General features: G+C 47.6%; 1 protein-coding gene across 1 annotated transcript in view; it reads right to left on the bottom strand.

Annotated features, from left to right (window-relative positions):
• Positions 1-23492, bottom strand: part of SAMM50 (SAMM50 sorting and assembly machinery component) — a 43105-nt gene extending 19613 nt beyond the window's left edge. The window contains exons 1-9 of the mRNA XM_031005332.3: positions 23299-23492; positions 15439-15549; positions 14283-14384; positions 10033-10120; positions 5238-5344; positions 4576-4706; positions 4254-4341; positions 1392-1520; positions 754-825 (exon numbers count right to left, since the gene is read on the bottom strand). Coding sequence (XP_030861192.1) covers positions 754-825; positions 1392-1520; positions 4254-4341; positions 4576-4706; positions 5238-5344; positions 10033-10120; positions 14283-14384; positions 15439-15549; positions 23299-23319 — 849 coding nt within the window. The 5' untranslated portion in view covers positions 23320-23492. The remainder of the gene's footprint in view (positions 1-753; positions 826-1391; positions 1521-4253; positions 4342-4575; positions 4707-5237; positions 5345-10032; positions 10121-14282; positions 14385-15438; positions 15550-23298) is intronic.
• Between the last annotated feature and the right edge of the window lie 3674 nt (positions 23493-27166).

Below are 27166 nucleotides of genomic sequence, written 5' to 3'. Positions count from 1 at the left end.
TCATCGGCATTTGGGGAAAAACACAGCTGACCTTTCACAATGTGGGCTATTTTGTATAAAAACCTGATTTCTAATTGCTCCTAGGAAACTGAAGGTCAGGCACCCCCGGGCTTTTGCCCTGCTTGACAACACCTAAGTACCACTGGCCAGAGCGAGGGTAGCTGCTCGGGGAAGCCTCAAGGTTCAGTGCAGCCCCTGCTGCCCTCACTCTCAAGCCACCAAGGTGGGCTCCTCACTGTGCCTGCACCTTGTAGGTACCTTACGGTAAAGAACTATGCCCCTTCCTCCAACAAGAGGGCAACCCAAAGACAGACTGACAGCCCGCCTCCAACACCAGCAGAGAAGCACGCTCCTCTAAGGTGGTGAAGACCATTCCTCCAGCACCTCCTGCTGCCACGATGCACCTGCCCTGCAGCCATTGAGGGGTGACCCCTGCCTTCGGACACTCTCTCCCAGGTAACACCAAGTCACAGCCCTCCTCCTGGCCTATTACAGGCCCTCATCAAGGATGCCACAGCCTTACCGCCACCTTGGGTTCTGTGAAGGCACAAGACTGAACTGCAGGGGGTAGGGAGCAATTTCTGGGCTGGGAGCCCTGAGAGTGGAGCTGGCGACCTTCACAAGCGATACTGCATGTGCGATTACTCTGTGGGACTGCCCACCCCCAGGCCCACCCAGCCCACCGGGACTTTATCTACTGTCCAAAGCTTGGCTCCCCTCACCCTGCAGGGGTCACAGGTGAAACAACACTACCTGGTTAACTTTCAGCAAAGCACCTCTTCTTGGTAAGATGGAAGAATTCCGAGAATCGATGACCATGGCGTGCTGAAAAAAATTTGAAAGGGGATATTTTCACTTTAAGAAGCTCTATTAGATAACCATGAGCACTCACAGCACGTGGGCCACACCACGCTAGCACTCTACAACTATCATGTCATTTCGTGTTCACAGAGCCCTTGGAGGAAGTGAGGGTGACTGTCCCTATCTTACATAGGAGGACACTGAGACGTCCACACTGAGACTTGAGCTTCAACTGAATAAACGATTCCTGCTCACTACGTGGGAGTTGAACACCCACCACTGGGTTCATTCTCTCAAGGAGCTCGACGCCCTGGCCTCAGTCGGCTCAGCCAGGTTCCTCCTCCTTTTTGAAAGCTGAAATTCCACAGTCAGCTCTGAAGCACACCTCTTCTTGTTACCACTGACATTATTCGGAAAGGACCACGCGAGGCAGGACACCACAAGCCCTCGGGGAGTGGGGGTCGCCACTGTGGACACCCCATCTGGGTGACGCTTCTCAGTCAGCCCTGATATTGGCAAAGACTGTTTTCCCAATGCATAGCATGGTTCCATCAACAAAATTATTTACTCCAACTAAGAGAAACTGTTACCGAAAGAGATGATTTCAGTGAATGTCCGCTTTCTTTTCGAACAGCAAATGACGCCGTCCTTGAGAGGCAGCCCAGTTCTCGCCACACGCCTTCCCACTTGACAGTGTGGCTGGTCTTCCATATGGGAAACTGCAACATGGAGATCAGACATCTTTCCGGACCACACATACTTAGGAAGTTGTTGCAAATCATTTTTTGGAATGAAGCATCATGAAACAATGAACTAAATATCTAATTTTTTTTAATGATGAGAGAGAGGGAGAAGGGGAAGAAGAGAAGAAGGGGAAGAGAAAACCAGAGGGAAGAAGGACAAAGGAAGAAAGGGGGAAAGCTGTGAACGGAATCAAAGGCAGTACTGCTCTAAGTAGCAGGACTGCACCCCAGGTGAGGGACAGGGCTGGTCTGAGGGCTGCAGGCAGCTCTGTCATTGAAAGGCGCTATCTCTTTCCCACTTCTTTGTAATGCGTAAGACACCTAAGATGATCTGATGGCGCAAACCCCACCTCGTCCACCCGACCCTGTCTGAAGCCAGGCCTGGCAACCCAGCGACTTGCACCGGCCCAGAGAGAAGGTGGCAGAGATGAGAGTTATGTGGGAGGCAAGGGATCCTTCCTGCAGCAGAGGCCTGAGCCGCGTGAATTCTGGGGTCCAAGTAGGTGGCACCTGCTTCCCAGCCTGACGCTCTCTTTCCTGCTGCCAGGACAGCTCATCTTAGATTTCTATCTCAGAGAAATGTTTTCTGAACAGTGAACGATGTTTGGTGGCTTTGAGAAGTGGGAGGACAGTGATTTAACTCTCACAAGGAAGCCACGTCACCCCACACTCCCCAGGGCGTGTCCCATGCTGGGCCCTCTCTAGCCCTCAGGCTTGCAATTGAACTCCAGGCCATGGGGTGAGTGGGTCACCAGCAGGCCCAGAACACTCCATCCCACCTTCATGGTGAGAGGCACCCACCTCAGCACCCGCAGGGCACCATGCCAGGCACTGGGGAGATGGTACAGGAGGGGCAGCCTGCACAGCCACCATCTCTACACTTAGGGCCACCTGGGATTCAGGCACTTTCCCAAATGCCTATGGGAGGTGTAGAGCTTCCTAAATCATTTCTTCATTCCTTAGAAGGCCTGACATGGGCCCCAAGGATACCACTGAGTATGATTTGGTCCGTTCCTCTAGAAGCTCAGCTTCAGGGCTGCCGGTGACGAGGTCTCTGCCCTCCCCTTTCCTCCTCCTCTCTACCTGCACCCACCGGAGGGCTGAGTCTACACTTTGGTGTCTTTCATCTCTGCTATTCCTTGTGAAAAAATAAGGTATTTCTACTCTCCTAAAAATCTGCTCTTTAAAAAGGCTTAGAAAGAAATGAAGCATGACACTGGGGAGAAGGGTGGCTAAGCTCCCGGGAGCCCAACCACTGTGGGTGCACACAGGCACCTGGAGACCTGCTGGAGGACGGCGGGCTGGAGAGAGCAGCATGTGGCCCAGGTTTCCCCTCCACGGCCCCACCAGAGGGCATCCGAGGACGGTATCAAAGCAGAAAGGTGTCTCAGGGCTGCTCCCTTCCAGACAAGAAAATTTGGAGAAAAGGAAATGAAAGTGCAAATGTGCCCAGATTCTCCCATCTCCATCTTGAACCTGGAGTCTACCTGGCCCAGCTCTGTGTGCTCTTGAGTTCTCATGGCCTTGGTCTACAAGGACCAGAGGCCCGGGGCACTAACGCACCTCAAGCACCTGCACTGCGCCACGCGCCGCATCAGGAGCTTTACCAAGCCTCTCATCCAACCCTCACAACGGCCCTGGGAGGCCGCGCTCCTGTCCTTCACTTCACAGATGAGCCATTTGCCTGAGGTCGCACAGCCCTAAGGGAGACGGGGGAGTCAAGCCCAGGTGGTCGCCTCCAGGGCTTCTGCTGGGTTCTTGGAGGGAGAGCACACTTAAAGCTTCCTGGGCCCCACTATCTGTGAGTCGGACTTGGCAGCTCAAGGTGGAGCCCGCGAATGTGCATTTCTAACAAGCCCACAGCTGAGGTCGATGCTGCTGCTCTGAAGACCACATGTGGGGAACGACTCTTACATAGTATTCTATCTCAGGGCTCTCCGCATGAACTAAAGCCCAGAATAAGAGGAGTCAGGAACAGTGGAGAAAGGAAAGAGAAAAAAAAAGAGCAGGTTATCATAAAGCCCCAAAAAGGCCAAATGACATGAATTCCAATGGTGGCATTTAATCACACCCTTCCAGGTGTAAACTTAGGTGTGAACCAAAAATGAAACCTTCTGGACCAGGCGCAGTGGCTCACGCCTGTAATCCCAGCACTTTGGGAGGCTGAGATGGGCAGATCACTTGAGGTCGGGAGTTCGAGACCAGCCTGGCCAACATAAAGAAACCCCCATCTCTACTAAAAATACAAAAATTAGCTGGGCATGGTGACGGAGGCTGAGGCAGGAGAATCACTTGAACCGGGGAGGCGGAGGTTGCAGTGAGCCAAGATCGTGCCATTGTACTCCAGCCTGGGTGACAAGAGCAAACCTCTGTCTCAAAAAAAAAAAAAAAAAAAGAAACCTTCCAGTGATCTGACCAACTCTGCTGACTATGAGAAACTGTCGGTCTCCACACATATGGGGAGGGACAACCAATGGTGCCTCAGGTAGTCAGGACGAGGTTAAGGAGCTGCTAACATGGGCATCAGCCACTCTCAGGTCCCTGTAGCCTGTACTCGGCTAGAGAAGAGGCACCCGGCCAGGAGGTACCTGGTGCGGAGGGCAGACGGCCTGTGCTCTCCACGCTGCCCTCTTGCTGCCTTTGGGAATCAGTGAAAAAGGCACGCTGTTTTCCCCCAAGCCCAGAGGGAAGGACTGAAATGCTACTCACACTGTACTCAGCTGACATTCCTCTGTCCGTCTCCCGCAGTGAGCTCCAAGGGAACTGTCCGGTAACTTTATATAAGTTTACAGAGAAACTAGGAGACAATGGGATAGAGCTTTAAAAGCTGAAACAGTGATTAGAACTTGCACACATTTAAATCAACAGATTTAACACTACGCCCGTGGGGCTCATCTTCAAGAGGAAATCTACAGCATGTGGTCACTGCAGAAGTGGCAGCTGATTCTGTCACGGTTCTTTTCACAAATAAGCCACCTATTTTAACTTTTCTATCAGGCCAGTGTACTCAATGATCTGTTGGGCTTCCTACTTTCTTTCGAAGTTTCCGGGCCGTGGTTTGAAGAAGGACAGGCCATACGAAGTTTCTTTTGTTCCATAGGAAAACTGAAAGGTCACCTTTTCTGCACGACCAAGAAGATTAGGAAGCTTGAGGCCAAGTACCTAGGAGGAAAAAAAAAAAAAAAAATAGCAGTGGTCTGAATTGAAGGAATGAGAACTTTGGATTGGATAAAGACTATGCTAGCTAAGGGACTTTCATAAAAACAGAAGGAAGATGCTAACTACAGATCTAGTCTTTCATTTGTAATCACTTTCATTCTTTAAAACATGCCGCTGCTGAGTGCTCACATCCTGCATTCAAACCTGATTAATGCAAGGGTCAAGCTAACCTTGCCACCTGTGAGGCTCAAGAATGTTACAGATTTAGAGTTTAAAGGAATTTGAACAAGAGACTATTAATATGAACATTCTCCAAATCATTCCTAATTACTAACGTTAACATTGTTATCAAACAACCCAAAACGTATTATCACCAATTCTACGGTGATTAAAGAGAAACCACAAATAACAACAGATTAAGGTAAATGAAATGACCGAATTTTGAAACTATCATCAGCTTTTAGAATGCAGTCATAGTGTAAAAGTTCCCAACTCAAAGTTCCAATATAAGAAAGTAAAAAGCCTGTAGCATACCATACTGCCTTCATTGTTTCCAACCATGGTGTTATAACTGCCCGTTAATCTCCTCAATTCAGTTACTTCAAAGGTAACGTCTAACCCATTTGGAAGTGCATCATCACCTAAATAAAAAAATATTAAACAATAAGACAGCCAGGATGTTATTTTACTTTGGGTTCCCATTGCTAAAAAAGGCAAAAAACAATCTGAAGGTTCATTCTATTTTACAATCTCCTTTGGAAAATAATATAATCATGAGAAACGTTTAAGAACACTCCCACACAAAATCAAAATATTGCCCACCTCTACACCAAAAAATAATGTTTCTAGTTTCTCTGGCAGAATATATCAATAAACAGGGCTGAGCACAGTGACTCAGGCCTGTAATCACAGTGCTTTGGGAGGACAAGGTGGGAGGATCACTTTCAGGCCAAGAGTTCAAGACCAGCCCCTGCAACATAGCTACAAAATTTTTAAAAATTAGCCAGATGTGGTGGCGAGCACCTATAGTCTCAACTATTCGGGAGGCTGAGGTGAGAAGATCACTTGAGCCCAGCAGTTGGAGGCTGCAGTGAGCTATGACTGTGCCACTGCATTCCAGCCCGGAAGACAGAGCAAGACCCTGTCTCTAAAAAAAAACCAAAAACCAAAAAAAAAAAACAATCTACCTTTGCTACAAGGAGATAACTATAAGCAGCATTATTCACTTAAGCAAACTTAAGCAAACAATATTTGCTAAAGGAATCTGTTCTCCTATTAGAGAGGTCCTTGAAAATATTTGGGTTCTCAATTCAACCGACATGAAAATGTGGAACTCACATGACAACAGGGGTGTCAGTAACCCTCGAAGATAAGTGTGAGATTGTTTACTGTGTTACTGTGTGTAAGAGGCATGTCTGTCCTCCCCTGCACCAGGTATGATTTGGGTCTGAGCTGGAAGCAGCCACCTCATGACCCACCATGGCCCTGGGGTGCCTTGTGCGGAGCGGGCTGGGCTCTGTAGGAATGAGTGGCCTCTCACAGGAAGGAAAGGCGACTCCTGCCTTGTACACAGGGGTGCTCAGCCCTGGCTGGACATCTAGATGCATTTGGGCAACTGTCAAAATATGCTGATGCTCAGGCACTGCTCTAGGAACTCAGGTCCAACAGTTCTAGGGTGGAGCCTCAGTACTGTCTTTTCCTTTTTTCTGAGATGGAGCCTCATTCTGTCACCCAGGCTGGAGTGCAGTCGGATGATCTCAGCTCACCGCGACCTCCACCTCCCGGGTTCAAGCAATTCTCCTGCCTCAGCCTTCCGAGTAGCTGGGATGACAGGCACCCGCCGCCACACTCTGCCAATATTTTTTGTATTTTTAGTAGAGACGGGGTTTCACCATGTTGAACAGGCTGGTCTCGAACTCCTGACCTCGTGATCCACCCACCCTGGCCTCCCAAAGTGCTGGGATTACAGGCGTGAGCCACCCCGCCTGGCACCATCTTTTCTTTCTTTTTCTTTTTTTATTTTTTATTTTATTTTATTTTTTATTTAATAGACTTTATTTCTTAGAGCAGCTTTAGGTGCACAGAAAGATAAAGAATTGAAGCCAGCAACAGTGGGTTGCGGGTAAAAAAAAAAGATAAAGCAGAAAGTATAAAGATTTTGTACAAACTACAAAAGTACAAAGAGTTTCCATGAACCTCTCCTTACCCCGACACACACTTACTAACACCTCGCATGTGTGGTACGTTTGTCACAAATGATAAACCAATACACCAATTATTAACTCAAGTCCAGAGTTTACATGAGGGGTCACACGTGCTGCTGCCCGCTACAGTGACACAGATCCACCATCACAGTCCACGCGGAGCAGCTTCAGTGCCCTAAGCCATCTAAGCTCCAGGTCATCCTAACATGCAGCCTAGGTGGAGAGCCTCTGCAGAGGTGGACCAGCTGACCACCTACAAGGGCACGCTTACAACAGGGACAGGAGAGAGCGAAAAGCAAATGCCTCCAACAAAACTCGCCCCTAGAAAAGCATCCCAGGTAGTGGGTCGGACCTCAGGTACTGGAAGTGTCTCACTCACTTGTTTGCCCTGGGCAAGTGACTTAAGCCTCTCTGAGCCTCGGTTTCACTAGCTGGAAAATACAGGTTGAGTATTCTAAATCCAAAACTTTTTGAGCACCGACGTGACACTTAAAGGAAATGCTCACTGGGGCATTTTGGATTTTGGATTTTGGGGTTAGGAATGTTCACAGGTACAATGCAAATATTCCAAAATCCAAAAAAATCCAAAATGTAAAACACTTCTGGGTCCAAATATTTCAGATAAGGGATACTCGACCTGTATTTTTTTTTTTTAAATCATAATGACACTTCACCAGGGTTCTGTGAGGATCCAACGGCACCATGCATAGAACCACTTCCCGCAGGGCCGCACGGGTACTACTGTTAGTATTCTAGGGCTCAGGTGCGGAGAGGTTGTCTCCCGCTATCTCTTCCCTTTCACTAGTCCAGTAGTTCCCCAGCTTGAGCACACATCAGAACCACATGGCCGGCTCATCTGCCACAGGCTGGCCCCACCCCCACCCCCACCCCCAGAGTTCCTGCTTCAGTGGCATCACATTTCCAACAGGTTCCTGGGTGACAGCAGCACTGCTGGTCCAGGCCCACACTCAGAGAACCCCTGGTTTTTGTTTGTTTGTTTCTTTGTTTTTGTTTTGAGACAGAGTCTTGCTCTGTCACCCAGGCTGGAGTGCAGTGGTGCAATCTCAGCTCACTGCAACCTCCGCCTCCCGGGTTCAAGTGATTCTCCTGCCTCAGCCTCCCAAGTAGCTGGGACTACAGGCGCACGCCAACATGCCCGGCTAATTTCTGTATTTTTAGTAGAGACAGGGTTTCAGTATCTTGGCTAGGCTGGTCTTGAACTCCTGATCTCGTGATCCACTTGCCTCGGCCTCCCGAAGTGCTGGGATTACAGGCGTGAGCCACCACACTCAGCCTGAGAACCCCTGTTCTAATCGTAATTGAATTCTTGATTTTTAGCAGAGTATCTAGCCACCTAGGCTTTACTTCCCAGCCTCCCTTGCACCTAGGTGTGGCCAAGTGATTAAGTCCTGGCCAATGGGATGAGAGCAGTGCCGTGTACAACACCTAGGACAGGTGCTTAAAGGGAGGGGTAAGCCCTCTCAACCTCCTGTGCTCCTCCAATACTGGAATGAGGACACAGTGCTCAGCCATCAGAGGGACTCAGGGACCCTAGGGATGACAAAGCAACAAGACACCATGGGGCGAAACTACACCAGCCCAGGGTGACTTCAGGGAACGAAGCACCACACCAGCCCAAGGTGACCTCAGGAAACCACACTAGCCCAAGGTGACTCCAAGGTGACTTCAGAGAACACAGCACCACACTAGCCCAAGGTGACCCCAGGGAACCACAGGAAACCACGCCAGCCCAAGGTGACCTCAGGGAATGCAGCACCACACCAGCCCTTGGCAGTCTCCCACCTGTGTGGAGAGATGGAGACTTCTCTCTTGTCTAAGCCACTGTTCTTTTAGGTCTGTTAGTGTTGGCTGAAACTATACTCCAAATAATGAAAATGTCCTTAGTTTATCTAGCACCTTATTTTTTGCAAGCATTTTCCTATATTGTCTTATCTAGGCCTTCTCAAAATTACCCCCCATTCAATTCTGAAGAGTTACTCATTCACAGATTCATTCCAAATTTTATTTTTCAACGGTGTGTGCTGAATTCTGACTAAAGTGGGAACTCTACCACGCCGTGTTAGGCCCACCATGGTCTGGGCTCCTGACGGCTTTTCTTCCTTGTCTTCCAGCACTCCATCAACCTGCACTCCAGCTCTTCCTACACTTGCGGTCCACCCAGCAAGCCACTCTCCCCTGGCTTGGGCCTGATAAGTGCTATCTCTGTCCCCAGAACATTCTTCACCCCACCTCACTACCAGCCCTTCTCCCCATACTCGCTCAGATGCATCTTCTAGGTCTCAGCTCAGACATCGCCCCTTCAGGGACACCCTCTCTGATCCCCTTCTCATGCCCTGGCCAGGTGAACTGTCTCCTCCTTCAGCCTCTTACAGCACAACATAGCGACTGTGCTGCCATCACTTACTGGTCTGCCCCCAACCCAGCCCCACTGACCGAAGCCCCTTCAGGAGGAGACCACGCCCTGTGTGCTGCTATGACCGAAGCCCATCAGGAGGAGACCACGCCCTGTGTCTCCCTCTGGGGCCTGCACAGGGCTGGCCTCGAAGCAGGTGCTCACTAGCCAAAGAATAAATGTTGAAAGACGTGCCCAGTATCACACAGCAACAAGAAAATGGGCAAAAACTAAAATGGAAATTGGATTCCCTCCTCTTTTTAAAGCCTACACTGAGATGGGGTCTGCACAGTGCTGGGCTGGGCTATGTGAACGAAGCCTGGCCCCCTCCTTCAGAGTCACTCTCAGGCCCCCGTGCAGTCCAGGGCTTTACACAACAGTATCTTCAAAGTTCACCATTCCTCCCCAGCCTCATACAAAAATCCAGGCCCGCAACTGTAAGCCCAGCTACTCAGGAGGCTGAGACAGGAAGATGGCTTGAGCACAGGAGTTCCAGACCAGCCTGGGCAATACAGCAAGACCCCTCTCCAAAAACAAACAAAAAATCCAATCCCTTCCCTGAGACTGCTAACTCAAGGACTACCTGTTTGATCAACTTTCAGGTTCTACACAGCAGGGAGCTCTGCTGCCCAGATCTGCATCTGGCCATAAAAACAGCTTTTCTGTGATGGACAGAAAGGGAATTATAAAGATACTACACCACAATATGTACCTTGACATGTGTCAATCAAAACATCCACTTGTCTAAAAATTCCAAGACGGAGCAATTTTTCACGGGCTTCATGAGATTTCCGCATCACCTATAAAATGGGGGAAAAAAAACAAGGAATATATTCTTCTAAGATACAGAAACAGAAAATGGCAGCCACACGGCGAGACTGGTAGTTTACCATTCGGTGCTAAGTCAGATCACTGAGCAGAAAGCACTACCAAGACCAGCCACATGACGGAAGGGAAAAGCACCACAGGGGCAACAAAAATGCCCATTCACAAGTGCAACACCAAGCCTTGGCATCAAGAGTGTGCAACATATAATCCCCTTCGTATAAACAACAAGATTAACGCAGATACACAAACCTAACACACAGCCTAGAATGTTGTGCTGGAAGAGATCACAATCGTGAACAGTGGTTATGTCTGGCAAAAGAAAGACACGTGTGTCTGCACACCTTTTCATTTTTTTTTTCAGCTCTCCCTTTGAGGAAGAAACGCACATCTTCTTGTGGTGTTTCAATTTTCTATTCATTTCTTTACTTTCTTTTTTTTTCTTTTTTCTTTTTTTTTTTTTTGAGACAGAGTTTTGCTCTGCTGCCCAGGCTGGAGTGCAACGGTGCAATCTCGGCTCACTGCAACCTCTGCCTCGCAGGTTCAAGCCATCCTCCTGCCTCGGCCTTCTGAGTAGCTGGGATTGCAGGCACAGACCACCACGCCAAGCGAATTTTTTTTTGTATGTTTAGTAGACATAGGATTTCACCATGTTGGCCAGGCTGGTCTCGAACTCCTGACCTCAGGTGATCCACCTGCCTCGGCCTCCCAAAGTGCTGGGATTACAGGTGTGAGCCACCACGCCCGGCCTTTCTAACCATCTCTAACCACTGTTAGAAATGTTCAACTTTGTGTCCTTTCTTTGTTGTCAACAGCAGTTCCTTCTAATGCACGGAGTCCATTCTTATTGGAAGGACAGGTAGAAGGAAGGTAAGGCAGCGAGTGCTGAGGACACAGAGAAGGAAAGGCCCTCGTGTGATAAGGAAAGTTGAGATTCCACCCTGCAGGTGAAAGGGAGTCACTGTAGAACTGTCAGCAGGAGACAGAAAGGATCACATTTCCTGTGAGAAAGAATGGATCACACAGACGAATGCAGTATTCTGCCCAGATGGGAGAAGCCTGCAGGTGAAGGATGCAGGGGGTGCTCTGGCAGCAGCCTCAGGGGCTAGGGTGAAGGCAGGCCCTGTGCAGGCCATGGTATTGGAGGGGAGGACAGACCCTGGAGACATTTCACAGGCAGGGGTCAGAGGACACTGCCACTGCCTAGGTAGAGCACATGAGAAGAAGAAAGAGGCCAAGAAAGAAGCTACTGAAACTGCAGCTCGGCGCTTAGCACTGGGCTAGTGCTGAACACCATTAGAGAAGTCAGGAATAGAGATGGGAAGACAGGCAGGGCAGACAGATGGAAAAGGGACGACTTCAGGTCTCAGCCCCATGGAGCTGGAGACGGCTGTGGCAATGCCATGAGGAAATGTTGAGTCGGCAGTTGCATAGTCAGGGCTACAGCTCAACACAGAGGAGCTGGCTAGAAAGACAGCATGGGGAGCCCTCCGCATTCAGGCTGTAACTGAAACCTGGGATGTGGATGAGATCACCCAGGAGACTGATCCTTGTGGAAAAGCAACACTTAAGGATGCTCACAGGGAAAAGGAGCTGACAACGGAGCCTGAGAATGACTGTGATGAGACGGAAAAAGCAACCCAGGAAAATGGTCACCAAAGCCCAGGGAAGAGGCAAGCGCAAGAAGAGGGACAGACACATTCAAAAGGCAAATAACAAAGCAGGACAGGTACATTCAGCTGAGGCTACAAAGCGATCATTTCTTCAATATGCAAAGAGCTATTGCAAATCAACAAAAGCCAAATGACCCAATGGAAGACAGAAGACACCAAGTTAATTCACAAGAGAGATATGAATGAACACTAAACAGAAAAAAAAAATGCTGGATCTCATTCATAATTAAATAAATGCAATTTAAAACAATGAGATGGCATTTTTCTTCTAACAAGATGGCAAGAATTTAAAAATTGTGATAAAACCCAATTTTGGGAAAGAGACCATCTCATGGACTGCTGTAAGAGAGTGGACTTGTGGGCTGGGTGCAGTGGCTCACACCTGTAATCCCAGCACTCTGGGAGGCCGAGGCAGGTGGATTACCTGAGATCAGGAGTTCAAATCGAGCCTGGCCATGGTGAAACCCCATCTCTACTAACAATACAAAAAATTAGCCGGGCGTGGTGGTGTGCACCTGTAATCCCAGCTACTCAGGAGGCTGAAGCAGGAGAATCACTTGAATCCAGGAGGCGGAGGTTTCAGTGAGCCGAGATCGCGCCATTGTGCTCCAGCCCGGGCAACAAGAGCGAAACTCCGTCTCAAAAAAAAAAAAGACAGTGGACTTGTGCAATCTCTTTGCAGAGCAATACGGCTGCATCAGTGAACACTGCAGAGTGCACACACTTTGACCCAGGAATCCCACTTCCAGGAATTTATCCTAAAACACAGTCAATGTACACAAAGACACACTAAGATGTTTAGTACAGCATTGTTTGTAAGAGTGAAAATTAATTTAAATGCCCATCAATGGAGAACTGTTTATAATAAAATGTAGAGGGCCAGGTGAGGTGGCTCATGCTGTAATCCCAGCACTTTGGAAGGCCAAGTTGGGAGGACCACTTGTGCCAGGAGTTCGAGATCAGCCTGAACAACATGGCAAAACCCTGTCTCTACAGAAAAACTTTAAAAATTAGCTAGGCATGGTGATGTGTGCCTGCAGTCCTGGCTACTCAGGAGGCTGAGGTGGGAGGATTGCTTGAACCCAAGAGGTTTAGGCTGCAGTGAGCTGTGTTCACGCCACTGGACTCCAGCCTGAGCAGGACTTGCACCAGAGCAAGACCCTATCTCAGAAAAAAAAAATTTAAAAAGTTAGAAAGTGTGTACAACGAGGTACCACACAGCCAACAGACTGGTATGTACTGATGTGAAAAGATCTCCATAATTTATGTCAGAAAAGAAAAAAAAATGTAGAGAACGGCATTACTGTTTAAGGAACATACATGTTTATACACTTGTACAACATATCTAGGAAACTGTTAGCCACGTTACCTCTGGAGAGCAGACTGGGATTGGCCGGGGTAGGGAAAATTGTCCTTTTCATTTCAATACCCTTCTGTACCATTTGATTTTCTATGCTTCCTTCTTACTGTGCTTACATGTTACTTTAATTTTTTAAAAATACAAATTTGGCCAGGCACGGTGGCTCATGGTTGTAATCTCAGCATTTTGGCAGGCCGAGGCAGATGGATCACTTGAGGCCAGGAGTTGAAGACCAGCCTGGCCAACGTGACAAAGCCCCATCTCTACTAAAAATACAACAAAATTAGCCAGGTGTGGTGGCGCACACCTGTAATCCCAGCTACTTGGGAGGCTGAGGTGTGAGAATCCTTTGAACTTGGGAGGCAAAGGTTGCAATGAGCTGAGATTGTGTCACTGCACTCCAGCCTGGGCAACAGAGCAAGACCCTATCTAAAAAAAATAGAAAAAAGATTCTTTTTTTTTTTTTTTTTTTTAAGTAGGAATGGTCCACAGTGCCAAACACTGCTGCTGCTGCAAGGTCAAGTGAAATGAAGACAAAGGAGCCAGCTGGACCCGGCCACGAAGAAGTTGCTGGTGACCTCTGTCTGGGCATGTTCAATATGGTCCCACGGGCAGAAAGGCAGAGGAAACCACCCACAGTGGAGATGAGAAACGGGGTGCAGTGCAGGAAGGAGACTGCTCCACAGACAGAGCCAGGGCCCTGAGGAGACAGGGAGTGTGTCCCAGATAAGCGCCCACCCCACGGGGTTGGCAAGGGAGAGTACATGCTCAGGAACTCAGCACGGTGCCTGGGAACGGCTGTGCACTAACCCCACCGACTTGCATTACGGCGCTGGGAGAGTTATGAGGAATGCAAGAGGACAGACACTTCTTTCTCCAGGATAAGAGACAGGAGGAAAAGGCAAATGCGAATACATGGAGTTTGTAGGAGGCACCACGGGAACTCGGGGGGTTCAGCTTGGGGGTGCCAAGGCTCCCTGTGGGGTAGGAGGCAGATCTCCGGCACAGAGGCCGGGCGCAGGGTGCTCTGTGGTTTCACATGGGGACATTTACAAGTTCTTCAGAAGAGACTGGGAAAGCACACCATGTAGAGACCACACCTACCTCAATTAGGTTTTTGGCCTTGAAAACATCTCCAATTTCACAAATGATGATATCATCTTTAGTCCTTCCAAGTCCATCAAAATGAACATGTTGAACAACCACCTAAAAGTCACACAGGGACAGTATTAGGGATGACACGAGGCAAACAGATTAGGTGTCAAGACTAAAGACAATGTCAAGGTTTAATTAATGTCAAGGTTTTCTTCAAGTTTAATAACCCACACTTCTTACTTCTGGACTTTACTATCTTTCACATCTTTTCAAAAAACCGGTCACTGTGACTTCCCCTTTGCTCGGTATGTACTTTCTGTGAACAAGAGCTACAAATCCTCTCCAGCCAGATGACCCAGGACCAGGTGAGCCCTAAACCCGAGCAGGCCACAGACAACTCCTCTGTCCTTCCTAACATGCACCCTGAGCACTGGCCTGTGAATGAATGCTGGCCATGACCCCTGACTTAATAACTATGCGCAGAAAAATTAGCCGGGTGTGGTGGTGCACGCCTATAGTCCCAGTTACTTTGGAGGCTGAGGCAGGAGAAACACTTGAACCCAAGAGACAGAGGTTGCAATGAGCCAAGATTGTGCCACTGCACTCCAGCCTGGGTGACAGAGTGAGACTTCATCTCAAAAAAAATTTTAAAAATAAAAAAAACAAAACAAAACTGTATGCATCTTCTAAAGACCCCGCAGGGATTTCAGGTGGCACGATAAATGCTGACTCAAATTGGCCCTCACCTCTCAGTCTCACTAGAGAGTAACTCTTCAAGAACTGGAAAAGTGTATTTAAATTTCAAAGGTAATAAATTTAGGAAAAGTTTCATTTGAGACCCACAGTCTTTTTTCTGGGAGTAGGGAACGGAAATATAAATTTAAGTATAGTTTGAGTTTGTCCTTGATATATTTTTGGTTTTTGTCATAAATACAAAAGTGTGTTTGTCTAAACCTCCCACATAAAAATTACCAAGGAAGAGCGACTTCTTTAAAAATAGAAACTGTTTTTCTAAGAGTCATCAGTTTTTCTAGTTGTAGGTGGTTACAAACTCTTCTTTGATAAAGGCACGGAAACAGGTTAATTCCTTTACATCTCCCTAGTGGTGTACGGAAGTGAATGTTTCTACTAACAATTATATCAAGACCTTCAACAGAAAACTCACATCTTTGTTTTCAAGAATTTCCTGTTTAGCTTCAGGCTCAACTTCAACAAATTCAGCTTCTTCTCCTAATCCTCCAAAATCAGGTCCACTTGATGGAAGAGGCTCCAAACTCTGAAAGGGAGGGAGCGACCACAGATAAATGACTTTGTTACATATATACACACACTTACCTTTGAGTTTTGTCTTTAGATGGTGCTGCAGAAAATTCAGTAGTTGTTCCCTTCAAGTAGAGGTAGGGGCAGGAATAGGGACCAGGGAGTACAAAGGTGCCGTCAGCTATTGCTAATGAGCAAGTTCTTGGCTTGGTGGTTAACTCACCGGTGGTCACTAAATAAAAGATAAAAACTAATTAACAGGGAAGGGCAGGGGGAGTGTGGTGGCTCATGCCTGTAATCCCAGCACTCTGGGAGGCCAAGGAGAAAGGATCACTTGAGGCTAGCAGCTTGAGACTAGCCTGGACAACACGGCAAGACCCCATCTCTAAAAAAAAAAAAAAAAAAAAAAAAATTAACCAAAAGGGTCACGCACAAATCCATGATGACATGTCATGAATGAAGGATTATGACCAACCTAATTCTGGACATCTGAGGCCCGATGGAAATTAAAAAATCATTTAAAAATAAAATGCCACAAAGGCATTTATCAGGGGAAAAAAAGGAAAATAACTTGCTCTCCTGTTGTTATAGAAAGCATCCTAATTTTTAGAATTAAAATTGTACACATGTTAGGATAGCTACCTTGACAAACCAGATTACTAAGAAAACATTTTATGTAGACCCTGACAGGTTTTTTCATTTCAGAAAGTCTCATTCACATTGAAGGGAACTGCATATGCTCATAAAATGGACTCGAAAGCATCTCTTTCTACAATCTGAATTGATATTACCTCAAAATATTAAAGCAACTTCTGAATGAGCATTCCGTAGGCTGTGTCTCGTCTAATGTTTCCAGGAAGACATTGTATCTATCTATTTAACTATCTCTCTATATATATCTATATATAGTTAAGACAGACAGTCTCTGACTTACAATGCTTCAACTTACAGTTTTTTGACTTTACAATGATGCCAAAGTGATATGCGTTCAGGAGGAACTGCACTCCGAGCACCCACATAGCCATTCTGATTTTCACTTACAGTACTCCAGAAACTACATGAGATCTTCAACACTTTATTCTAAAATAGGCTTTGTGTTAGATGATTTTGCCCAACTGTAGGCTAATGTAAGTGTCGTGAGCACGTTTAAAGTAGGCTAGGCTAAGCTATGATGTTCTGTAGGATATGTGTATTAGATGCATTTTCAACTTACATTTCAACTTACGATGAGTTTATTGGGTTATAGTTGAGAAACATCTACATAAACATAATATTACATACACACACACACACACACACACACAGACACACACACACACACATAATCACTTGAGCCTAGGAGTTTGAGACCAGCCTGGGCAATATAGGAGACTTCATCTCTACTAAAAATAGTAATAATAGTAAAAATAAAACATAAAGAAAGGTCAAGTATGGTGGGTCACACCTGTAATCCCAGCACTCTGAGAGGCCCAGATGGGAGGATTGCTTGAGCCCAAGAGTTCAAGATCACGCTAGGCAACATAATGAAGTCTCGTCTCTATTTTAAAATAATAGGCCAGGCACAGTGACTCACACCTGTAATCCCAGAACTTTGGGAGGCCAAGGAGATCAGATCACTTTAGGCCAGTAGTTTGAGACCAGCCTGGCCAACATGGTGAAACTCCGTCTCTACTAAACAAATACAAAACTTAGCCAGGTGTGGTGGTGTGTGCCTGTAGTCCCAACTACTTGGAAGGGTAAGGCAGGAGAATCGCTTGAACCCAGGAGACAGAGGTTGCAGTGAGCTAAGATCACTCCACTGCACTCTAGCCTAGGTGACAGAGCAAGACTCCATCTCAAAAATAAAAATAAATATACTTATGTATACATTGTATTATATATACTTACATATTTAACATATACTATTTATTCAATTCTTATTTGTTCCTATGTTTGCTTGACCATAAGTCTCTGGGACACATGCTTAACCACACAAGGATTCCCAGTCACCTCTTAGAGATGGACACAGAAGGTCTAGTGTGGCACCAAGCGATTCTTACAAATCAGCAAGTTTGGAGAAAACTATGTGAACCAATATCTGACTATTTCCTTGCTCCAAGAATTCTCTACGATTAGGCACTTTTAAAGTGTGTGTTTAACATCTGCAAATATGGAGCAGTGGGGCCTCTGGGCTACTATCCACTTTTCCCCAGAAAGGTAACTGACCTGCCAGTATCATATTCCCTTTCCAGGCCCTTCCCTAAAAGCCTCTGATGATCCTCAGAAGTACCTAAAGGAAGAGCATCCATCTAGGTTCCTTAGCAGGGTACAAGGAACTCTGCCGTAAGGCCTGCATCTGCTATTCCAGTTTCCATCTCCACCACCCGCTCCACCTGCACATTCAGGCTTTTGCATACCTTGCCCCCTCTTCCAGAATAACTTGCCACATGAAGCTTCAAGATCCACCTTAATGTCATCTCCTGCAAGCCATTCCTGGCTTCTTTAGGGAGAATCAGTTCCTCTCTCACACGGACACCTCTTGATACTTGAAGTCTGTGACCTTCACAGGTACCCCTTCTGTTTCTTTTTTTCTTTTGAGACAGAGTCTTGCTCTGTGGCCCAGGCTTGAGTGTAATGGCACAATCTCGGCTCACTGCAACCTCCACCTCCCGGGTTCAAGCCATTCTCACGTCTCAGCCTCCCAGCTAGCTGGGATTACAGGTGCATGCCACTACACCTGGCTAATTATTGTATTTTTAGTAGAGACGGGGTTTCGCCATGTTGGTCAGGCTGGTCTTGAACTCCTGACCTCAGATGATCCACCCGCCTCGGCCTCCCAGAGTGCTGGGATTACAGGCGTGAACCACTGCGCCTGGCCTGTTTCTTATTTTTATCTGCCCTGGCACCTCGGAAGTACTCAATAAATATTTGTGGAATGGGGAATGAACGACTTTTCCGTTCTTTCATTTAACAAATAAGTACTGAAAGTCCTCTGTGTGCTGGGTGCTGGGTCCACAGCAGTGACCAAGACCGGGTCCTTGTGGATAAGGAAGATCATGTTAGGCAAAGAATGGATAATTTCCCATCTCTATCCTTTCAATTTTGTTGTGCAATATTTTCAAAATGGAATTATTATATTTCTCAAAAATATGAACAAAGTAAGATTATGTGCACATACTCATCTTTATCTGAGTGCCTAGCAAAAATGCTTTATCTAGGCAAAGGTTTATATCCCATTATGCTGAAAAAATTCCACTGCACTTTCTAAAATCTCCAAGCATGAAACAAGGTTCACCAAAGATCTTCCAGGTCCATCTGTATTCTTTAATCTAAAATCCAGACTTCAAGAGATGACCCCATTGAAGTTTCACAGTTACAACCTCTTATACCTATTCATACAGCTTACATCTATTTTTCTATTATCTTTAAACCCTAAAGTCATTATAGGATTAATACCCTGTAAATATACTTTAATCAAAATATTAGTAACTGTGTTACTAATATGCATTCATTCACCAAATATTAAGATCCTACTATGTGACAAGCACTTATAAGAACCTCACCCTCATAGAATGTACATCCCATAAATTCTATGCCTAGAATAATAGGCATGGGGTGAGTGTTTGGTAAAATGCGCTAAAATATATATTTGGGCTAGGCACAGTAGCTCATGTCTGTACCTAGCACTGGCACTTTGAGAGGCCAAGGCAGGAGGATCACTTGAGCCCAGGAGTTTGAGACCAGCCTGGGCGACATAGTGAGACCCTGTTTCTATTAAAAAGTGTGTGTGTGTGTGTGTGTGTGTGTGTGTGTGTGTGTGTAATATAAAAAAATAAAATAAATATTTGGATGTAGCCTTTAACCTTTAAGCAGATCGGTCTACCAGTCAGTCAATACGTGTGTATTGAGCACCATGTGCAAGGCAGTGGGTATGGGACATGAAATAAATTGAATGAGTTATGAACAGCATCTTTAAAGTGAGATAGACTAGAATCCAAGAGAAAATATAACAACAGGCTGGGCACAGTGGCTCACGCCTGTAATCCCAACACTTCAGGAGGCTGAGGCAGGCAGATCACCTGAGATCAGGAGTTCAGGACCAGCCTGGCCAACATGGTGAAACCCCATCTCGGGTAAAAATACAAAAGTCAGCTGGGTGTGGTGGCACCTGTCTGTAATCCCAGCTACTCGGGGGGCTGAGGTAGGAGAATCGCTTGAACCCAGGAGGCAGAAGTTGCAGTGAGCCAAGATCGCGCCACTGCACTCCAGCCTGGGAGAAAGAGCAAGACTCCATCTCAAAAAAAAAAGAAAAAAGAAAACTGAAAATATAACAATACATAACACATATTAAGTATTATTGCACAAAATTTTGTTTGACATAAGCATGAGTACTAGGTGGTAAATGGCAAATGTTTTCTTACTGTTTGACTCTTGATCAAAAAGTCTGAAAGACACTGGCTAGTGGGATGAAAAGGTCAAATAAAAGAACTGAAAACGTTTTTTCTCAAAATACTCATCAAAGAAGCAGCAATTGTAATGTAAAAAGAGCTCCACAGGCTAGGCGCAATGGCTCTCGCCTGTAATCCCAGCACTTTGGGAGGCCGAGGCGGGTGGATCACAAGGTCAGGAGATTGAGACCATCCTGGCCAACATGGCAAAACCCTGTCTCTACTAAAAATACAAAAATTAGCCAGGTGTGATGGCACACGCCTGTAGTCCCAGCTACTCGGGAGGCTGAGGCAGGAGAATCACTTGAACCCGGGAGGCAGAAGTTGCAGTGAGCCAAGATGGTGCCACTGCACTCCAGCCTGGGCAACAGAGAAAGATTCCACCTCAAAAAAAAAAAAAAAAAAAAAAAAAAAGTGCTCCATAAAGGCAGATACTTTTTTCCCTGTATCCCTGGCACCTATCACAGTGCTAGGCACATAGCAGGCCATCAATAAATATGAGCTGAATAAATAATGAGTGATTACTTTGTTCAAGATGCCACAGGGGATGCAAGCCAAGAAGATGCAGTTCCTACCATTACATCTAGAAATTTAGGATCAAAGGATAAGATGAAAATGCAAACAGACCCAAAACAAGCCAAAATGTAAAAGGCACCAAAGGAAATGGCACGGAAAGGCGGAAGCCCATCCAAATGCGGGGGAGATAAAGAACTTTCAGAATGGAGTTCTAAAAGATGGGAATATTTTGATGCTAAAGACGGGTGATGGGAGGGGGAATGGAGTGCAATAGTGTGGTCCAAATAAAGCCATCCTCACGGGGCTAACAAGAATTCTGGACAAAAGCCAGGCGTGGTGACTCACGCCTGTAATCTCAGCACTTTGGAAGGCCGAGGCAGGCAGATCACAAGGTCAGGAGATCGAGACCATCCTAGCTAACGCAGTGAAACCCCGTCTCTACTAACAATACAAAAAATTAGCCGGGCATGGTGGCAGGCGCCTGTGGTCCCCGCTATTCAGGAGGCTGAAGCAGGAGAATGGCGTGAATCTGGGAGGCGGAGCTTGCAGTGAGCCAAGACCACGCCACTGCACTCCACCCTGGGCACAGAGCGAGACTCTGTCTCAACAACAACAACAAAAAAAATTATTCTGGACATCTGGACAGAAATGTAGTTATAATTGGCTGGGCGCAGTGGCTCACACCTGTAATCTCAGCACTTTGGGAGGCCGAGGCGGGATGATCACTTGAGGTCAGGAGTTCAAGACCAGCCTGGCCAACATGGTAAAACCCCCGTCTCTACTAAAAATACAAAAATTGGCTGGGTGTGGTGGCGTGCGCCTATAATCCCAGCTACATGGGAGGCTGAGGCAGGAGAATCGCTTGAACCTGGGAGGCGGAGGTTGCAGTGAGTGGAGATTGCACCATTGCACTCCAGCCTGGGCAACACAGTCAGACTCCATCTCAAAAGAAATGTTGCCTTTTTTTTTTTCAAGAGCACAAATCCACATTGATTTATTGACTTTTCATTAGTTTAAATACTTGAGGGGTACAGCATTACTCGGATTCTGTGTCCAACAGCCTTAGCAGGAAGATTGCTTCAGAATTTGGCACGAATCATGCCATTGTTTCTGTGTTTCTGGGGAGTTACCTTTCCCCAGATTACTTTGGCTTTGTTTGGTTTGCCGCCAGGAGTCACCCGAGTTACCTTTCCCCAGATTACTCTGGCTTTGTTTGATTTGCCGCCAGGAGTCACTATGTTGTTCTTTGCTTTGTATACATGAGCCCAAATAGAATTCTGTTTCATCTCGGGCATAAACACCTTCAGTTTTAAGAAGAGCTGTGTGCTCCCTTTGGTTCCGGGGACTCCACTTATAGCCAGCAAAAATGGCCTTGGACCACAGCCTTCCAGACATATTTCCTTTCAGAAGTCCTGCTCCCGGCAGGCCGCCACAGGAGCCAAGATGGCAGGAAGAGCTCAGGTTGCACTCTGACCTACTTGCTCGTAACCAAAAGTCACAGATACTATTTGCATCCCCATTGATTTTACAGATAGGATTTCTAAAATTAGAATCATAAGGCTTTTGCTTAAGAGTTGCTTTAGATGGTTTTCAGATCTCGAATTCCAGCAAAACTGATGCTGCCAACCAGTTTGAAGACTCCTCCCCTCAACAGAGGAACAGAATCAGCATGAGAAGTTTCCTCATCTCCCTGTCCCATAACTTCACCCTTCACTCTTCCACCAATCAAGGATCTCCACACTTCAGCAAAAACATGAGGTCCAAACTCCTGAAGGAGATGGATTTGAGGTTTCCTCTCTTTTCCCATCTCCTCGTTCAGCGGCCCTGCAACCGAAACTCTTTCTCTGCTGCAACCCACTGTCTGAGTGTATTGACTTATCGAGCACACTGAGCAACAGATCTATTACAGTTACACAAAGAGATGTCAGAAGAGAAACGGTGTTTGATCTGAATGAAAGACATATAAAGGGAAGTTAAGTCCAATTATCGACGTCAGGCTGCGACTTCTGTGCTAAACTTTTTTGGAAGTTAATGGGGAACTACTGAAAACGTCTATGCAGGTCAAGTGAAGCAATCAAAGTTGCAGTAGAAAAGTAGTGTTGGGGCTGAGACTCAGGAAATCTGAGGTTTTAGGCCATTTGGAACCAGTAACTATGTGACCTTGGAGAAGTAACTCATTATCTGGCCCTTATTTAAGATTAGGATAAAAGAGAGGAGTTTGGCAACCAGTACAGTTAGTCAGGCGCCAGGCACCCAAGTATTCACATGCATTGTCTTCTAATTCTCTTTTAAGCCAGGCGAGGTAGGTACTATTACTACCTCCACTTTAAAACAGGAAGTAAGGCAGAGAGCGGTTGCGTCTTTTGCACGGTAGACAGGAGAAAAGAGGACCCCTAGATAGGTTTGAGTTAGAAGACTTCAAAGGATTCTTGTTGCTCTAGGAGCCTACAATGGCTCCAGCAGCGGCTGAGCGGGGAAAGGCTGGAAGTGACCAGTAAAGAGAGAAAACTTAAAATCATGCAAAGAAAGAGCACATTCACTGCGGTCTAAGACATCGCAGAAAGTTGGCAAGTCCTTTGGGCCCACGGACTTGCCGAGTGACCTTTAGCAAGTCTCGTCCCTCCTATCAGGTTCCTGCTCGAAGGTCTGCGAGACTCGCTGGCCCGAGGCGACCTCTTTTCGGCCTCCTCCACCCAGCCCGGCACCCTCGGCACCCTCTCTCCCGTGAACCCTGGGCGCAGCCACGAGAGCGTCTCCCCGCGGCGCCCGTCTGCCCTGCTGGCCCAGAGGCCTCGCAGCCCGCGGGTGGCTGGGCCTCTTACCCGCGCGTGCACAGTCCCCATGGTTCCCTCTCCAGCCGCTGCCTCGCAGAGCTGCCCGGGCGGGACAGAGCGTCTGCTGCTGAGGGCAGAAGGCGGGTCCGCGGTGGCGGAGCTGCAGGTCAAGGCAACTCCCACAAACCCCCGGACGCGGAACACTGGGGGCGGCCATGATTCCCCGCCTTCTCCCCGCCCCCTGGCTCGCGCTGCCTTCGCTCATTGGTCCTTATGCGCCTGTGACCCGGATGTTCACACGGCCGCGGAGGACGTTCTGACTGCGCAAGCGAAGAGCGTTCACTGACATCCGCGAAGCTGCTGGCGGGTGGACTGTGTGGGTAGGGCGCGTGGAGGGCGCGGTGAAGGTGGGTCTGCGAGAGGGTCTGCTGGGAGGCTGGCGTCTGGCGTTGGCGCCTGAAAGAGATCAGGCCAGCTGTTGGGTGTCACGCAAGTCCTGCTGCTCTTAGCCCTCCTGGCACCCCCGACCCGAGGGTGCTGTGCTTGTCCCCACGCGCCGGTGAAGCCCCGAGACTCAGCGGGGAGACCCCGGGTCCGGCCACCCCCGAGCTGCAGTAGTCGGGTCTCACCGGCATCTGCTACACAAACCCGGACTGTTGCCCTGGCTCCTTTCCTTCAAGTCATTGGAACCCCCACTCAAAATCGTCAAAATGAAGACGATGGTCATGTCTCCTTCTCGGGGGTTGGATTAAAAGGGCCTACTGTGAGAGACGGAAAGCAAAGCTCCTGGCACCGGGCCGGGCACACGGTGGGCACTAGATAATGACCGCTATTCGCTCAACTGCAGCCAGTAATTATGGGCGAGGGCCATCTAGGTGCTTGCATGAGAACCAGTCATATCGGTGAAGAAGACGGCCATGGGCTTAGGTTTTGGTGGCTCCCCTGCCCCAAAAAAGAAAAGAGAATAGAAAAGAAAAAGGCATAATATCAACCACACGTTGTGATAAGTATATTGAAAGAAACGAGACAGAATAGGAAAAGAGGAAGCTTAAGTATCCTGTCACGTTGCCACTCCCTCCTGATAACAGAAGCATCTTTTCTTCTCTCCCCTTACTCCCTCCCAGAAACCCTGACACCCTTTCCATTTAAATAGCAGCACCCTAGGCCTCCAACATCCCTGAGCTAAATATTCAAGTCCACATGTCCCTTCTTGCCTGGAAAGAGACAGAACCCAGCACCAGCCAGGCCCCTGCCCTTCCCTCATTCTCAGTTCCCTGAGCTTCAATTCCTTATCTGTAAAATGGGAATGATAGCCTAAGGCGTAAGGTCTGAGGACCTCATGAGACCAAGCATGGGGCCTGGCACACTGTAAACATCGAATCAACCAGATTTTCTTTGCCCAAACAGCCGTCTTTTCTTACACTTTCTTCCTCGTTATTCTTCTGAGTATGCCACTTGTAAAGGATAAGCCATGAGGTTGCCCTGCGGAGTGCAAGATGGTTGCAATATTTGAGAGCCTATTGTGTGTGAGGCCCTGGAGGATGGCAGAGGGAACAGGAGGAAAACAAAGTCACATGCTTTACCCTCAAACAAAGGGCTGTCTGCGATAGTTACAATGTATATATTAAAGGCTATCTGTGATAGTTACAATGTATATAATATATTAAAGGCTGTCTGTGGTAGTTAACAATGTGTATATTAAAGGCTGTGATAGTTACAATGGGTATACTATATTAAAGGCGGTGGTAGTTACAATGTATATAATATATTAAAGGCTGTGATAGTTACAATGTACATAATATATTAAAGGCTGTGATAGTTAGAATGTATATATTAAAGGCTGTCTGTGATGGTTATAATGTATATAATAAAGACTGAGAAGTCTCACAGTGCATATACTGGTTTCCTTCTCTTTAACCCAGTATTTCTTGAATTTATTGGGTCATAGAGATTTTTGGTTTTGGAGATTTTTCTGTGGCCTCTGGCAATGCTATTCAACAGTATTTCTTGTGCTCCTCTTTTGGGCACAAGAGAGGATTGCATCTCCCTGCTCCCATCCATGTGACTTGCTTTGGTCAACACATTGTGAGCAGAAGAGATATGTGCCACTCTGGATGAGAACCTTTAAGAACCATATTTCTCTCACCATGCCATGGCAATCAGCGATCCCCCAATGGTGGGGCAGCTACAGGCTGGGTCTGGGAGTGAGGATGACTTAAAATGAAGCCCAGCCACATTTGCTGGACATACAGCACGAATGAGAAATAAACCTTTTGGGTTTTGCTTGTTAATGCAGCATAACTCAGCCTATCCTATATGATAATACCAGCTAGAAACATCTTCAAGGAAACCAGCATCCCAGAAAACCTGGTTTACAAAGTGCTAATCTGGTCCAATCAGAAGTAGAAGTGCAGTTTAGTGACTAAGCTAGTTTCCTTAATAAAATCCAGGCTGAGTGCAATGGCTCATACCTATAATCTCAGCACTTTGGGAGGCCGAGGCAGGAGGATTGCTTGAACCCAGGAGTTCAAGATCAGCCTAGGAAACACACCCCATCACTACAAAATAAAAATAAAAAATAAAAAAAATAGCTGGGCATGGTAGCATGCACCTGTAGTCCCAGCTACTCCAGAGGCTGAAGCAAGAGGATTGCTTGAGTCTAGGAGTTCAAGATCAGCCTGGAAAACAGTGAGACCCCATCTCTACAAAAAAAAAATTTTTTTAAATTAGCTTTTAATTTATTTAATTAAAACCTCCTCAGGAAGCTGAAGGAGGAGGATTGCTTGAGCCCAGGAGGTCAAGGCTGCAGTGAGCTGTGATTGTGCCACTGCACTCCAGCCTGAGCAACAAAGCAAGACCTTGCCTCAACAAAGTAAAGAAAAACACCCCAAATTTAATTGGCCATGGGGAGGGGAGACTGGATCTTCCCACTGGAGTCATCCACCTATTAGTTTGGGACACCCCTTGGGGTGCCCTTTTTCGTCACCTTCCCAGGGGCTGAGCGCCCTGAAGTGAGGGGCTCACCTCATTGCCTCTATCACCCAGCACCTGACCTCTGAGGAGTGAAGGTGAATCAGTGAGAGGAGCCTGGAAGGGCATTCCCTGGGTGGAGGTCCCCTCGGGAAGCAGGGTGACTCAGGGAAGAGGCTCTGAGCTGCTGGTGGGACTGCAGGAGCTGGAGAGGGTGTGCTGGGAGGGAGTCTGGAGGCAGAGGAAGGCGCTGGGGTTGTGGCGGGGCCTCAGCTTGCCCAGCAGCAACGTGGGTCCACTCAGGAAGCAGGGTGACTCCGGGGAAAGGCTCTGAGCTGCTGACAGGGCTTCAGGGGCTGGAGGGGGTGTACTGGCAGGGGAGGCTTGGAGGCACAGGAAGGTGCTGGGGGTGTGGTGGGGCCTCAGCTTGCCCAGCAGCAACGTGGAGGGCAGATGGGCCCAAGGCTGAAAACAGGCCTTGGCCCCCAGAGGGAAGCTGTTGCAGCAACCCAGGTAGAAAGTACCAGGGCTGACCCTGGCAGCAGTGGGCTGGGGACAAGAGACCAGATTCCAGAGAGGACAGCAGAGGCAGTGCTGGGACCAGCTGGAGTTGGAGCGAGGGAGTCTCCCTGAGTCCCCAGTTCCAGGCTGGGGTGGCTTTGGAGCTGCAGAGCTGAGGAGCTGGAGGGCTTGATGTTGAGGGGCTGCTGGTGTTGAGTAGAGCCAGAAGGTGGGCAGGTGGCCCCGAATCCCCCCAGAGTCAGAGACTGAGGACCCAGGTCCTCAGGGGGAGCACAGCCTTCCCAGAGGTGGCTGTGCACACTCAGCACAGCAGCTGCAGCTGGGCCTTGGTGACAAGCTCCGTGTCCAGGATAGAGACGGGGTGCCTGAGAGTCTGGGGTTGAGGAAGGAGAGGGATTCTAGGAGGGTCTGGTCCACAGTGCCC

The sequence above is a fragment of the Gorilla gorilla genome, chromosome 23, assembly GCF_029281585.2.
Source record: "Gorilla gorilla gorilla isolate KB3781 chromosome 23, NHGRI_mGorGor1-v2.1_pri, whole genome shotgun sequence".
Lineage (NCBI taxonomy): Eukaryota > Metazoa > Chordata > Mammalia > Primates > Hominidae > Gorilla > Gorilla gorilla.
Note: the sequence above shows the minus strand (reverse complement) of the source record. Positions and strands in the feature narration are given on the sequence as shown.